The 15,872-nt window shown below is 42.3% G+C and overlaps 1 protein-coding gene across 2 annotated transcripts in view; it reads left to right on the forward strand.

The window, feature by feature from the left end:
* Positions 1–15,872, forward strand: part of ntrk2a (neurotrophic tyrosine kinase, receptor, type 2a) — a 57,842-nt gene that overhangs the window by 5,292 nt on the left and 36,678 nt on the right. For both annotated transcript variants that reach the window (XM_021605434.2, XM_021605433.2), the window contains exons 7-12: positions 1,095–1,227; positions 1,474–1,776; positions 2,141–2,167; positions 2,405–2,416; positions 2,753–2,790; positions 4,983–5,082. In XM_021605434.2, coding sequence (XP_021461109.1) covers positions 1,095–1,227; positions 1,474–1,776; positions 2,141–2,167; positions 2,405–2,416; positions 2,753–2,790; positions 4,983–5,082 — 613 coding nt within the window. The remainder of the gene's footprint in view (positions 1–1,094; positions 1,228–1,473; positions 1,777–2,140; positions 2,168–2,404; positions 2,417–2,752; positions 2,791–4,982; positions 5,083–15,872) is intronic.

Raw genomic sequence — 15,872 nt, forward strand, 5'->3', positions numbered from 1 at the left:
TTGGGAGCTATTGACCTTTTAAAATATTGTCCCATGTACATTCTATAATTTAGTGATTGTCCCTAACTAGCCCCATAGGGATATCAAATGTCAAACCAAATTGACCAAGGGCATTATGATCAGCTCTTAATTGATTATTACTTTATGGGTGCTGCCAGCTGTGTGCATGTGGGCAGGATTGAAATAAACCCAACCCAAGGAAAACTGTTATGGTACCCTTCATTCCTTGACACTATTTTTTACTATCATTTCGCAAATCTCAGTTTTGGACGAGACTGACTTTATGACCAAAATTATACTATTTACACTATGTAGTCAATTTAATCTGGCAGCCTATTTAGTCAGAGGTGCAGATGCAAAAATAAATGGTATTTATTTAACAGTAAATGAGAATACTGGATACAGAGCTGTATTTACAAAATATACAAAGGCAGAAAAATGTAGAAAAATGTGTTAACAGAAAGAATTAACTTGAAAAAACAAACTTACTTGGCCAATAGCAGAATTACCTCAGCTCGAAGGAAGACTAAGGTAAAACGCCTATAAACTCACACGTCTGAGTATATGGCAGAGCTATAGCATCATCAACATGTTGCCTAGACAAACTGAATGAGGTGAACAGGGATCCTAAAAGGACCTACCCTTACCTAGCATAAACCATTCACACCTTTAAACAGATGAATTCTTAATGAACAGGGATAATATACACTTTAACGGCCGTACTGTTTCACACTATATATATATTTTACAATGGGCGTGGTCAGCTTTATATAATGCAGATATTTTAACACTGAGGCTTTTAACCAATTATTAACCAGCATTGGCCTATAATGTTACTTGCTAATCTAGGCGTAACACCATTTGTTTGTCATAGGTGCTCAGAAGAAGCAACACTATGTCAAAAAATTAACAAGACACTAGGGAAGGATATCTGTTTAGAAATGGTAAACAATAATCTTACAATAGCACTAATAACCAGCAACAGGTATTGTGTTTGCAATATAGTTTCAAAATAGTTGTGGATGGGTAAAAGCATTAGTAATATGGAGGAGGTGGGTGCCTGACTCACTGTGTCTCTGCATGGTCCTCTGCAGATTGAGGCCTCAGGGCAGGTGTCTGAGCTCCATCTCTATAACCTCTCCTCACTGGACAACAACTGTAAGATCACCTGCAGCGCTGAGAACATTGTGGGCGAGAATGAGTCCTCAGTCTTCCTCGACATCCTCTGTGAGTTCCAAACATGACTCTAGACAAGGAGGGAATAGAATGAGAATAATACCGTTGTCTTAACTAGTTTTTCTTCTGGACCATGTTTTGTCTTTATTCCCCCTTTTGCTTCTCCCTCGATCTTTCTCACTCACCCTTTCTCTCTTTCTCACTCACCCTTTCTCTCTTTCTCACTCACCCTTTCTCTCTTTCTCACTCACCCTTTCTCTCTTTCTCACTCACCCGTTTTCTCTCTCCCTCCCCCAGTTCCCCCTAACATCAGTAAATTGAGTGATGCCTACTCAGACCACCACTGGTGCATCCCATTCAGTATGTCTGGGAACCCAAAACCTGATCTCCGCTGGCTGTTAAACGGGGAGCCGGTAAATGAGGGACCCTACATCATGACTATGATCCATGACTTCTCTGAGAGGGAGTTCCACGGCTGCCTGCAGCTGGACAGCCCCACACACATCAACAACGGACCGTACACCCTGCTGGCCAGCAACAAGTACGGACAGGACCGCAAGACCGTCGAGGCTCACTTCATGCTTGACCCCTTTGATGGAGGTATGTGGTGTGTAGTCAACCCCTATCCCACTTGTGTCAATCTGAGAGGATTGGATAGTCTGTAATATAGCAAGAAATCCACCTGGCCTATCAAAGGGCAAAATGGAGCTATTACCATATCGCTAACACCTATATGTCCAATCTTCTCAGATTTACTCAAGTGTTTAGGGGGTAGGGGCTAGGGGTCAAATTACACTTAGGACAGGGGTGTCAAACTCAATTCTTAGAGGGCTGTGTCTGCTAATTTTTGTTAATTATTTTCAATTGGTGTCCAATTGGACCTAGACAACCTGTTGAGGGGAGTTCCTAACTAATCTATGACCTTTATTTCTCAATCAAGTACTTTTTGTATTTTACCCAACAGGAACAGTGACAGAACCACTTTACTATGGTGAGTGGCTCTTCAAATATTTACATGCAACATTGACTGTCTAAATTGCTCATTGAACTGTTGAGAGAATAATTCAATGTTCTTTACTTTAATGAATACCAGATGTCCTGACGCTAAAGATGATTGACTTGAGAAGTACTTTAAAGACTGATTTCTGAGTTTTGCTTTTTGTGTTATTGAGTTTTAATAGTTGATTTTCTCTTCCCTCTCCTCACACCCTGGATCTGGGCACCACAGACCCAACTACAGGTATAGTTACTCTCCCTTCACATTACCCAATCACACAGCAGAGGTTAACAAGTACATAGGCCTATGTCACTCTGACACTCAGAGGGAATACTTTACTTGAAAGGTAACTATATAAGGACTTCATAACACATTCATTACCCAACCCATATATACTGCATTCATAGGTAGCACATGCTTATGTCAATAACCACAAGACAATACAAATATTGTTATGAAGTGCTTATGTAGGTATCCCTCAAGTAACGTGTTACCCACAGGGACAGGGACATTTAATCAACTTCATTGTCATTGAGGGATACTGTAGCATCTGCTGTCTTCTCTGCTCTTTGAAAACAGAGGACACACCTCTAGAGCCACCAGAAGACAGAGTTGCTGTAAGTCACACTCTAAGTCACCTCTTTATGTGCGTGTTTGTGAGAGCCTGTACCTGTTTGTGGGAGCCTGTACCTGTTGTGGGAGCCTGTACCTGTTTGTGGGAGCCTGTACAGTGCCTTGCGAAAGTATTCGGCCCCCTTGAACTTTGCGACTTTTTGCCACATTTCAGGCTTCAAACATAAAGATATAAAACTGTATTTTTTTGTGAAGAATCAACAACAAGTGGGACGCAATCATGAAGTGGAACGACATTTATTGAATATTTCTAACTTTTTTAACAAATCAAAAACTGAAAAATTGGGCGTGCAAAATTATTCAGCCCCCTTCAGTTAATACTTTGTAGCGCCACCTTTTGCTGCGATTACAGCTGTAAGTCGCTTGGGGTATGTCTCTATCAGTTTTGCACATCGAGAGACTGAATTTTTTTCCCATTCCTCCTTGCAAAACAGCTCGAGCTCAGTGAGGTTGGATGGAGAGCATTTGTGAACAGCAGTTTTCAGTTCTTTCCACAGATTCTCGATTGGATTCAGGTCTGGACTTTGACTTGGCCATTCTAACACCTGGATATGTTTATTTTTGAACCATTCCATTGTAGATTTTGCTTTATGTTTTGGATCATTGTCTTGTTGGAAGACAAATCTCCGTTCCAGTCTCAGGTCTTTTGCAGACTCCATCAGGTTTTCTTCCAGAATGGTCCTGTATTTGGCTCCATCCATCAATTTCCCATCAATTTTAACCATCTTCCCTGTCCCTGCTGAAGAAAAGCAGGCCCAAACCATGATGCTGCCACCACCATGTTTGACAGTGGGGATGGTGTGTTCAGCTGTGTTGCTTTTACGCCAAAGATAACGTTTTGCATTGTTGCCAAAAAGTTCAATTTTGGTTTCATCTGACCAGAGCACCTTCTTCCACATGTTTGGTGTGTCTCCCAGGTGGCTTGTGGCAAACTTTAAACAACACTTTTTATGGATATCTTTAAGAAATGGCTTTCTTCTTGCCACTCCTCCATAAAGGCCAGATTTGTGCAATATACGACTGATTGTTGTCCTGTGGACAGAGTCTCCCACCTGAGCTGTAGATCTCTGCAGTTCATCCAGAGTGATCATGGGCCTCTTGGCTGCATCTCTGATCAGTCTTCTCCTTGTATGAGCTGAAAGTTTAGAGGGACGGCCAGGTCTTGGTAGATTTGCAGTGGTCTGATACTCCTTCCATTTCAATATTATCGCTTGCACAGTGCTCCTTGGGATGTTTAAAGCTTGGGAAATCTTTTTGTATCCAAATCCGGCTTTAAACTTCTTCACAACAGTATCTCGGACCTGCCTGGTGTGTTCCTTGTTCTTCATGATGCTCTCTGAGCTTTTAACGGACCTCTGAGACTATCACAGTGCAGGTGCATTTATACGGAGACTTGATTACACACAGGTGGGTTGTATTTATCATCATTAGTCATTTAGGTCAACATTGGGTCATTCAGAGATCCTCCCTGAACTTCTGGAGAGAGTTTGCTGCACTGAAAGTAAAGGGGCTGAATAATTTTGCACGCCCAATTTTTCAGTTTTTGATTTGTTAAAAAAGTTTGAAATATCCAATAAATGTCGTTCCACTTCATGATTGTGTCCCACTTGTTGTTGATTCTTCACAAAAAAATACAGTTTTATATCTTTATGTTTGAAGCCTGAAATGTGGCAAAAGGTCGCAAAGTTCAAGGGGGCCGAATACTTTCGCAAGGCACTGTACCTGTTTGTGGGAGCCTGTACCTGTTGTGGGAGCCTGTACATGTTTGTGGGAGCCTGTACCTGTTTGTGGGAGCCTGTACCTGTTGTTGGAGCCTGTACCTGTTTGTGGGAGCCTGTACCTGTTGTGGGAGCCTGTACCTGTTGTGGGAGCCTGTACCTGTTTGTGGGAGCCTGTACCTGTTGTGGGAGCCTGTACCTGTTTGTGGGAGCCTGTACCTGTTGTGGGAGCAATGCTTATAACATTTTGTTTAGGTTTTTATACAATATGTTTTACCACTACTTTTAGTAGTCGTACTACTATCTAGTACGTTTAGGGTTGACAGTGTGTTTAAGTTTTATATTTCATGTTTTTATATGGTAGGTGTATCTTGGTGGTAGTAGGCTCTCCACTGTGACACATGGTATTTTGGAGTGGTAGTGGTGGTCCTAGCTCAACAGCTTTGTCATTCTTTCAGGTATATGTGGTCGTAGGGATTGCAGCAGTAGCCTTCATGGGTTTTCTATTGATGCTGGTCATCTTGAAATTCGGGGGAAACTCAAAGTTTGGAATCAAAGGTAAGTCCCTTTACACAGTATACTACTGTAGCCTATGGGTCTTTCTCTCCAATCTGAAATTGCACCCTATTCCCTAAATAGTGCACTTATTTTGGCACTGGCACAGTATAGGAAGTAGGGTACCATTTGGGATAAAACCATAGAGTGGGATCTGAATGGTGGTAAAGAGGTACTCAGACATTTCTAGTGAATAACATGCATGTGGATCTCCGTCTCAATGTCTCACTATACCTTGTTCCATACTAATCATCCGCCCATGCAGATAACGCTGCACTGTAGCTCGTCTCTGTCTTTACTGATGCTGCTATTGAATAACGCAGAGGGACTGAAGAGGATTTAGATACTAACCCATATTAGGAATAACAATAGAGGTGTAAACTGACTGTCACTCAAATCGCTGATGTTGTATTGTTTGTACTAATAATTAACCATACTGGGAAATGATATGAGGATCAAAGTGTGACTATGCCTTCAAAAATACCTTTTGAACGCTATCCTGAAATCCTCTATTTGCAATGGATTGAATTCCGACCTGAGTGTGTGTATTTTGGAGGAGATTGTGTGTGTAGGAGTATGGGAAGGCCAGGGCTGCCTCAGTGTGGTCAGTTATTTTGGTGCTGATTGATTTATTGCCCCTCTGAGGGGAACGGGTGTGAAAGGAAGAGAGGGGGAGAAGTGGTATCTCCTTTCCTCTGCGGAAGTGGAGGATGAGGTTCCACCGGAGGCGTCAGTTCCTCTCCTTCCTCTGTACGTGTATGTGTGTGCTTTTCTGCGCGCACGTGTGAGTATCTGAGTAGGAAGTTAGCTGGAGTTTCAGCGTTGTGTGTATCTGAGCAGGAAGTTAGCTGGAGTTTCAGCGTTGTGTGTATCTGAGCAGGAAGTTAGCTGGAGTTTCAGCATTGTGTGTATCTGAGCAGGAAGTTAGCTGGAGTTTCAGCGTTGTGTGTATCTGAGCAGGAAGTTAGCTGGAGTTTCAGCGTTGTGTGTATCTGAGCAGGAAGTTAGCTGGAGTTTCAGCATTGTGTGTATCTGAGCAGGAAGTTAGCTGGAGTTTCAGCATTGTGTGTATCTGAGCAGGAAGTTAGCTGGAGTTTCAGCGTTGTGTGTATCTGAGCAGGAAGTTAGCTGGAGTTTCAGCATTGTGTGTATCTGAGCAGGAAGTTAGCTGGAGTTTCAGCGTTGCCTGCAGGAACTTTCACTACGCGTCTCTGTCTCTTCACTGCAGTTTCTATTCTCTCGTTTCTGATGGAGGAAGTGACACTCCTGTCACTCAAAATCATAATCCACACTAAAATAGAAAGTCTGGGAAACTTGAAATGCCCAAGACACACACTTTCACTATTATGACCCACATACCGCAATCTTTATAAAGACACATTGGAGCCAAGTGAAGACTGACTGATCTCCTACTGTGTATGGCTAAAGAAGTTCTGCCTTCACAAGGGGCTTGTATTCCTTCTCACTGCAGTCCTTGTATGTAATGTATCCTGCTCATAGGCTGGTGTACAGAAGTGTAAAGCAAAAGACTTTCCCAATCCACTAACATACCGTACACACACACACAACAGACAAAATGTGTGAAGAGACCGCACTGAACACTGTAGGGTGCTGTTCAGGAGCATGTGAGACATCTAGACACACTTTCTCTGGATGCCTCGGTGCATAACACACACACACACACACACACACACACACACACACACACACACACACACACACACACACACACACACACACACACACAGTAAAAGGGTGTACATGGTGGAATACACGGTTCAAATGAACCTGTTACTGCTCTTCTGTTATCAATAAGATGTGGTGTACAGTAAGGATCAGAGGTTACTCTTTTTTACTCTACACTGTGTTTTCAGAGAGTTAAGGATTTAGAAGATGTAGTCTCCATATAGAATAAGTTCTGAATACTTTTCTGTGATGGGCATCATAGAAAAAGAAGTTTGTCAGGTATTGGCCAAAATACATTTTAATTAGAGTATCTGTCTTTACAAATATGTTGTTACATGAGAAAACAGACCTAAACCTGTTTGAAATTCCTCTGACCCTTAAAGGCCCAGTGCAATCAAATATGTGATTTTCCTGTGTTTTATATACATTGAGTATACAAAACATTAGGAACACCTTGCTAATAATGAGTTGCACCCCCTTTTGCCCTCAGAACAGCCTCAATTCATCGGGGAATGGACTCTACAAGGTGTCGAAAGCGTTTCACAGGGATGCATGTTTCACAGGGATGCATGAACCATGTTGACTCCAACGCTTCCCACAGTTGTGGCAAATTGGCTGGATGTCCTTTGGGTGGTGGACCATTCTTGATACACATGATAAACTGTTGAGTGTGAAAAACCCAGCAGCGTTGCAGTTTTTGACACACACAAACTAGTGAGCCTGGCACATGCTACCATACCCCGTTCAAAGGCACTTAAATATTTTGTCTTGCCCATTCACCCTCTGAATGGCACACATACACAATCCATGTCTCAGTTGTCTCACGGCTTAAAAAATATGATTTAACTTGTCTCCTCCCCTTCATCTGCACTGATTGAAGTGGAATTAACAAGTGCCATCAATAAGGGATCATAGCTTTCACCTGGATTCACCTGGCCAGTCTTTGTCCATAATGTTTTGTACACTCAGTGTATATTTCCACACTATAAGGTTGGAATATCTCTGTGACATTTTGGTGGGATGGAGTTTTGGCCTGCCATGGTGACATCACTAATGACAGCTAGTTTTCAGCTAGTTTTCAGTTTCCCCCTCCCTACTCCCAGACAGTCCTAGTAAAATTCATACTTGAGAAATTGCTCTCTGAAAACAATCACAGTAAGGTACTTAATTGTTTCTCAGAAATAATTTGATATTGAGATAAAAACAGCTGCACTGGACCTTTAAAACAACCTTGGTTGGTTTGATAATTAACTTTTCTTTGGAATGGCAAAAAAAGAGAGAAGAGCAGCAGAAAAAAATAGATAGATGGAGAGAGAGGGAGCGAGCGAGCACTGTATGCTTATCAATGATTCAGGAAGGCAGGTATCAGTTTTCTCTGTGTTTGGAAGAGTGCCGGATGATCAATACATCCCTCTCAAGGTCAGAAGTATCTCTGATAGGACTCGACAGACCATGCTCACGCTGCGTGTTCTCCTCCTCCTGCAGAGCACACTTAGGCCCTGTTCCATTCCTGCCTTCATGGACCTCCCTCGCTCCCTGCACTACCTTTTTCGGGATCTGTACAGAACAGGGCCCATGGTTCCATAGGTCTCCAGAGGACCATAGGCACAACGGCGATGAGTAACCTTTCCAAAGATCGGAAGTTTTGTGCTCCCAGAGCTGATGTAGGCTTTAGCTCAATGGGCTATCCATATGGAGTATGCAAATGACCTGGGTTCAATGCCTGGGAGGACACAAACATGATACAGGGGGACACACACAAACACACACACAATGTTCCCCCTGAGTACTTGAGACATGTGTGGAATGCTTTTGTGACAGCCTGTGGGAGTTTGAAGTCACTTGTCTCTCTTTGGTCAATCACAGATAAAGTGCCCACTTGAGGGGTCAGAGGTCAATGTGTGTATGAGAGATGTGTCGACTGGACAGGCAACAGCAGATCTCTTCCCTCTCCCATAGCGACAGGAAATGTGTGTTGGAGTATTAACTCAGGGCCTAGTCACAACCTTCTCTTCCACCTTCTAGAGCAATTTTTCCTGCTCAGGCCACATAGGAAAGGATATACTCTATGACATACGGGGCCATACGTGCAAACATTAGAAAACGTTTAGCTTTAACCTGGACCTCCGTCTCAAAATGCGCATCAGCCAATTAAAATCACTGACGTAGCTGACGTGATCCAACACTTGTTTATGAAAGAACACATAACAGAAGTCCAATGGTACGTTCTGGTACTAGATCACATGTGTTTCACTGACTGGTCATATACACGGTGTACAAAACATTAAGGACCTTCCTAATATTAAGTTGCACAAACTTCCTTTTACCCTCAGAACAGCCTCAATTCGTCAGGGCATGGACTCCACAAGATGTCAAAAGCATTCCACAGGGATGCTGGCTCATGTTGACTCAATGCTTTCCACAGTTGTGGCAAGTTGGCTGGATGTCCTCTGGGTGGTGGACCATTCTTGATGCACACAGGGAACTGTTGAGCGTGAAAAACCCAGCAGTGTTGCAGTTCATGACACAAACCGGTGTGCTACCATACCCCGTTCAAAAAAACGTAAATATTTTGTCTTGCACATTCACCCATTGAATGGCACACATACACAATCCAGCGTTTCCCCCTTTCAAATGTAGAATTACATGTATTGTATTAATGTGTTGAGAAGAGAAGAATAAATTTAATGAGGAACTTCTTGTTGGAGTCCCTCTTGCAGACCGACATGTAGGCTTCTGACACTGCTACATAAATAATTGTCACTATTATAGGCTATATTACATAGACATGTAGGCTACACTTACATTTATATGCGTTATTGTAAATATCCACTTAGTCACATATGCGTTATTTGAATCTAGCGTCGAGGACCAGCATTGAACAGTGTTTTCTTTAACAAAAATGCTTGATGTGAGGGGGGCTCGAACCCACAGATAATGTTTTTATTTGACCTTTATTTAACTAGGCAAGTCAGTTAAGAACAAATTCTTATTTTCAATGACGGCCTGAGAACAGTGGGTTAACTGCCTTGTTCAGGGGCAGAATGTGCACTGTTGTTTTAAAGTCAACCGATTTAGCAGTGTGTACCACCAGGAAGCAATGATGAAGATGGTACATGACAGCTTTTTGACAAGTCCATAAGGTTTTTTGACTTAATATTATTTATTTTTTATGATGTACGACAAACTGAATGTTGTATAGACCCCCTTTATCTTTTTTTCCGTAAAGGCACATTGATTTGTGTGAAACAGATGAGCAAAAACGTGGGATTTTAAAAATGCAGAAATGTTTTGAATGTTGTCTAACGTTAGTAGCTGGTAGCCTAGTCGAGGATGCATCATCATGCAATATTGTCACTCTACTGTACACTGGAGACAGACCAAGCGGAACAAAAGTAAACCAAATATCCATCTGGTGGCCAAGTTGACCTATTCCTAGAAATGACATTGGTGGGTGGATATAAAATCAAAGATCTTTAATAGGCTGATGCAGAATTTGTTACAGGAAGTAATCATGGTCAGCTGGTGAGGTTAGCATAGGGCTAACGTGTACCAGGTTATCTGATGGGACCAGTTACAATGTAGCATTCTTTCACTTGCAACTACGTTGACGATTGTAATTGGCTGATGCAAAGGTTAAATACATTTAAAAAATTGAATGTTTGCAAGTATTGACCCCATCAGTTTTACTTGGGCTGTGGCGGTAAAGAAATGTCATCAGCCGGTGTCACGGTAATTGACAGTTAATTAACATAAACTGGCTTCCACACATAGCCTACAAGCCACTGATGTAGACCTTTGGAACGTCTAAGTTTAAAAAGTCTAATAAATCCATGTAATATAGCCTACAACTTCTCAATAAATCCATGTAATATAGCCTACAACTTCTCAATAAATCCATGTAATATAGCCTACAACTTCTCAATAAATCCATGTAATATAGCCTACAACTTCTCAATAAATCCATGTAATATAGCCTACATCTTCTCAATAAATCCATGTAATATAGCCTACAACTTCTCAATAAATCCATGTAATATAGCCTACAACTTCTCAATAAATCCATGTAATATAGCCTACAACTTCACAATAAATCCATGTAATATAGCCTACACCTTCACAATAAATCCATGTAATATAGCCTACACCTTCACAATAAATCCATGTAATATAGCCTACAACTTCTCAATAAATCCATGTAATATAGCCTACAACTTCTCAATAAATCCATGTAATATAGCCTACAACTTCTCAATAAATCCATGTAATATAGCCTACAACTTCACAATAAATCCATGTAATATAGCCTACAACTTCTCAATAAATCCATGTAATATAGCCTACAACTTCTCAATAAATCCATGTAATATAGCCTACAACTTCTCAATAAATCCATGTAATATAGCCTACAACTTCTCAATAAATCCATGTAATATAGCCTACACCTTCACAATAAATCCATGTAATATAGCCTACAACTTCACAATAAATCCATGTAATATAGCCTACAACTTCTCAATAAATCCATGTAATATAGCCTACAACTTCTCAATAAATCCATTATTTATTTTAGACAGGTCTAAAGAAGCATGATATGAAGAAAATGTAGAACAGAATAGCATACTCTGAGTTGTCCTTATGTTAGGTCCTGATCTGGCTATGCCAAATGGCTGTGGGCTACACTAGTTCATTTAGTAGACAAGATTTGCTTAGAATTCCATGTCATTTGTTTATATTATTTTATAGTATGAAGAATACAATTGAACAAAGCTGAATTCTGTGTTGAGTGAAAATAAATAGGTACTCTTACATGCTTAATTTAGAGTTATTCATGTAACGTTAGTTGTTTTACAAACGTTGGGCTGTAGGTTTTGATTTTTAATACATTGTAAGGCTGCATGATGAAACTCTAATGATGATTTGAAAAAAGTTGCTTGAAAGGCATGAGCACTGCTTTGTTTTTTGCGCAGGCTGTTCACACTTCAATAGTCTCCCATTCACAATCTGACAAGCACTTGATAATGCCTCGAATTTCACGCCGTCATCCCCTTTGTGGCCGTAATACACCCTAAGAAAGTCCATGCCTTTTGCGGCCCGGAGTGCTGCGTTGTGCCCTTCTTCCTGAGTGCTGCGCAATCCGAAGCGCCTCTCACTCACATGGCTCTCCATTACATGATCGGGTCTTTCTCACAGGCTACAAGTGAAGGCAGACACATCGGGGACGCAACTGCGCATGTCCTTATCCAATTCCAATGCGCATATATTGGAAGAACTGTCCACATTTACTTTTTGTCAGCCAACAAGATGAGTAGGCCTAACAAAAAGCAAAAGCACTAGCCTATGTCAGTGTACTATCCCCATAGTACAAAAGTCCACCTATTCTATTCCGCGCAATAAATAAATATTCCAAACAAAGTCTGGGACAATCGTGGGGTGCAATAGATCCCAAATCAATACAACCACTAGCAGGTAGCGGCAGGTAGCCTAGTGGTTAAAGCATTGGACTAGTATCCGAAAGGTTGCAAGATTGAATCCCCGAGCTGACAAGGTAAAAATCTGTCGTTCTGCCCCTGAACATGGCAGTTAACCCACTGTTCCTAGGCTGTCATTGAAAATAAGAATTTGTTCTTAACTGACTTGCCTAGTTAAACATAGGTAAAATAAAAAACTTTTTTACACAATTTAGCTGACGCAACAGATCAGAATGTTTAGCTTAAAATGTTGATAAACTATTAGGCTATTTCTTCACATTATAAGCGCAGCAATGCGCACATGGCAGTAGGCTAAAATCACTAATGTTCCATTAGCGGGGAAAAAAGTGACTGCAAATGCAATTATGCATGTAATGCTTTTATTATAAAGATGCATTTTTATGGTGAAAATGATCTTCCCCAAACTTTTTTAATTTTTATTTCACCTTTATTTAACCAGCTAGGCCAGTTGAGAACAAGTTCTCATTTGCAACTGCGACCTGGCCAAGATAAAGCAAAGCAGTGTGACACAGACAACAATACAGAGTTACACATGGAGTAAACAATAAACAAGCCAATAACACAATAAACAAGTCAATGACACAGTAGAAAAAAGAAAGTATATATACAGTGTGTGCAAAAGGCATGAGAAGGTAGGCAATAAATAGGCCATAGGAGCGAATAATTACAATTTAGCAGATTAACACTGGAAATATCAATGAGCAGATGATGATGTGCAAGTAGAGATACTGGTGAGCAAAAGAGCAGAAAAGTAAATAAAATAAAAACAGTATGGGGATGAGGTAGGTAGATTGGGTGGGCTATTTACAGATGGACTATGTACAGCTGCAGCGATCGGTGAGCTGCTCTGATAGTTGATGTTTAAAGTTGGTGAGCGGAATAAAATTCTCCAACTTCAGCGATTTTTGCAATTCATTCCAGTCACTGGCAACAGAGAACTGGACGGAAAGGCGGCCAAATGAGGTATTGGCTTTGGGGAGGATCAGTGAGATATACCTGCTGGAACGTGTGGGTGGGTGTTGTTATCATGACCAGTGAACTAAGATAAGGCGGAGCTTTACCTAGCATAGACTTATAGATGACCTGGAGCCAGTGGGTCTGGCGATGAATATGTAGCGAGGGCCCGCCGACTAGAGCATACAGGTCGCAGTGGTGTGTGGTATAAGGTGATTTGGTAGCAAAACGGATGGCACTGTGATAGACTGCATCCAGTTTGCTGAGTAGAGTGTTGGAAGCTATTTTGTAGATGACATCGCCGAAGTCAAGGATCGGTAGGATAGTTAGTTTTACTAGGGTAATTTTGGCAGCGTGAGTGAAGGAGGCTTTGTTGCGAAATAGAAAGACAATTCTAGATTTGATTTTGGTTGCAGATTGCAGATGTTTAATATGAGTCTGGAAGGAGAGTTTACAGTCTAGCCAGACACCTAGATATTTATAGTTGTCCACATATTCTAGGTCGAAACCGTCCAAGGTGGTGATGCTAGTTGGGCAGGCGGGTGCGGGCAGCGAACGGTTGAAAAGCCTGCATTTGGTTTTACTAGCGTTTCAGAGCAGTTGGAGGCCACGGAAGGAGTGATGTATGGCATTGAAGCTTGTTTGGAGGTTAGTTAGCACAGTGTCCAAGGAAGGGCCAGAAGTATACAGAATGGTGTCGTCTACGTAGAGGTGGATCAGGGAATCGCCCGCAGCAAGAGCGACATCATTGATATATACAGAGAAAAGAGTCGGCCCGAGAATTGAACCCTGTGGTACCCCCATAGAGACTGCCAGAGGTCCAGACAACATGTCCTCCGATTTGACACACTGAACTCTGTCTGCAAAGTAGTTGGTGAAGCAGTCATTAGAAAAACCAAGGCTATTGAGTCTGCCGATAAGAATACGGTGATTGACAGAGTCGAAAGCCTTGGCCAGGTCGACAAAGACGGCTGCACAGTACTGGCTTTTATCGATGCCGGTTATGGTATCGTTTAGTACCTTGAGGGGTGGCTGAGGTGCACCCGTGACCGGCTCGGAAGCCGGATTGCACAGCGGAGAAGGTACGGTGGGATTCGAAATGGTCAGTGATCTGTTTATTAACTTGGCTTTCAAAGACTTTAGATATGGAGGGCAGGATGGATATAGGTCTGTAACAGTTTGGGTCTAGGGTGTCACCCCCTTTGAAGAGGGGGATGACCGCGGCAGCTTTCCAATATTTAGGGATCTCGGACGATACGAAAGAGGGGTTGAACAGGCTGGTAATAGGGGTTGCAACAATGGTGGTGGATAGTTTTAGAAAGAAAGGGTCCAGATTGTCTAGCCCAGCTGATTTGTACGGGTCCAGGTTATGCAGCTCTTTCAGAACATCTGCTGTCTGGATTTGGGTTAAGGAGAAGCTGGGGAGGCTTGGGCGAGTAGCTGCAGGGGAAGCGGAGCTGTTGACCTGGGTTGGAGTAGCCAGGAGGAAGGCATGGCCAGCCGTTGAGAAATGCTTATTGAAATTTTCGATCATCGTGGATTTATCAGTGGTGACCGTGTTACTTAGCCTCAGTGCAGTGGGCAGCTGGGAGGAGGTGCTCTTGTTCTCCATGGACTTTACAGTGTCCCAAAACTTTTTGGAGTTAGAGATTCAGGATGCGAATTTCTGCTTGAGAAAGCTAGCCTTTGCTTTCCTCACTGACTGCGTGTATTGGTTCCTGACTTCCCTGAACAGTTGCATATCGTTGGGACTATTCGATGCTATTGCAGTCCGCCATAGGATGTTTTTGTGCTGGTCAAGGGCAGTCAGGTCTGGAGTGAACCAAAAGCTATATCTGTTCTTAGTTCTGCATTTTTTGAATGGGGCATGCTTATCTAAGATGGTGAGGAAATTACTTTTAAAGAATGACCAGGCATCCTTGACCAACGGGATGAGGTCAATATCCTGCCAGGATACCCGAGCCAGGTCGATTAGAAAGGCCTGCTCGCGGAAGTGTTTTAGGGAGCGTTTAACAGTGATGAGGGCTGGTCGTTTGACTGCGGACCCATAGCGGATACAGGCAATGAGGCAGTGATCGCTGAGATCCTGATTGAAAACAGCGGAGGTGTATTTGGAGGGCATGTTGGTCAGGATAATGTCCATGAGGGTGCCCATGTTTATGGATTTAGGGTTGTACCTGGTGGGTTCCTTGATGATTTGTGTGAGATTGAGGGCATCTAGCTTAGATTGTAGGACTGCCGGGGTGTTAAGCATACCCCAGTGTAGGTCACCTAACAGAACGAACTCTGAAGCTAGATGGGGGGCGATCAATTCACAAATGGTGTCCAGGGCACAGCTGGGAGCGGAGGGGGGTCGATAGCAGGCGGCAACAGTGAGAGACTTATTTCTGGAGAGGTTCATTTTTAAAATTAGAAATTCAAACTGTTTGGGTATGGACCTGGAAAGTATGACATTACTTTGCAGGCTATCTCTGCAGTAGATTGCAACTCCTCCCCCTTTGGCAGTTCTATCTTGACGGAAAATGTTGTAGCTGGGTATGGAAATCTCAGAATTGTTGGTGGCCTTCCTAAGCCAAGATTCAGACACGGCAAGGACATTAGGGTTGGCGGAGTGTGCTAAAGCAGTAGGTAAAACAAACTTAGGGAGGAGGCTTCTGATGT

Source organism: Oncorhynchus mykiss, chromosome 6 (assembly GCF_013265735.2).
Source record: "Oncorhynchus mykiss isolate Arlee chromosome 6, USDA_OmykA_1.1, whole genome shotgun sequence".
Taxonomy (NCBI): Eukaryota; Metazoa; Chordata; class Actinopteri; order Salmoniformes; family Salmonidae; genus Oncorhynchus; species Oncorhynchus mykiss.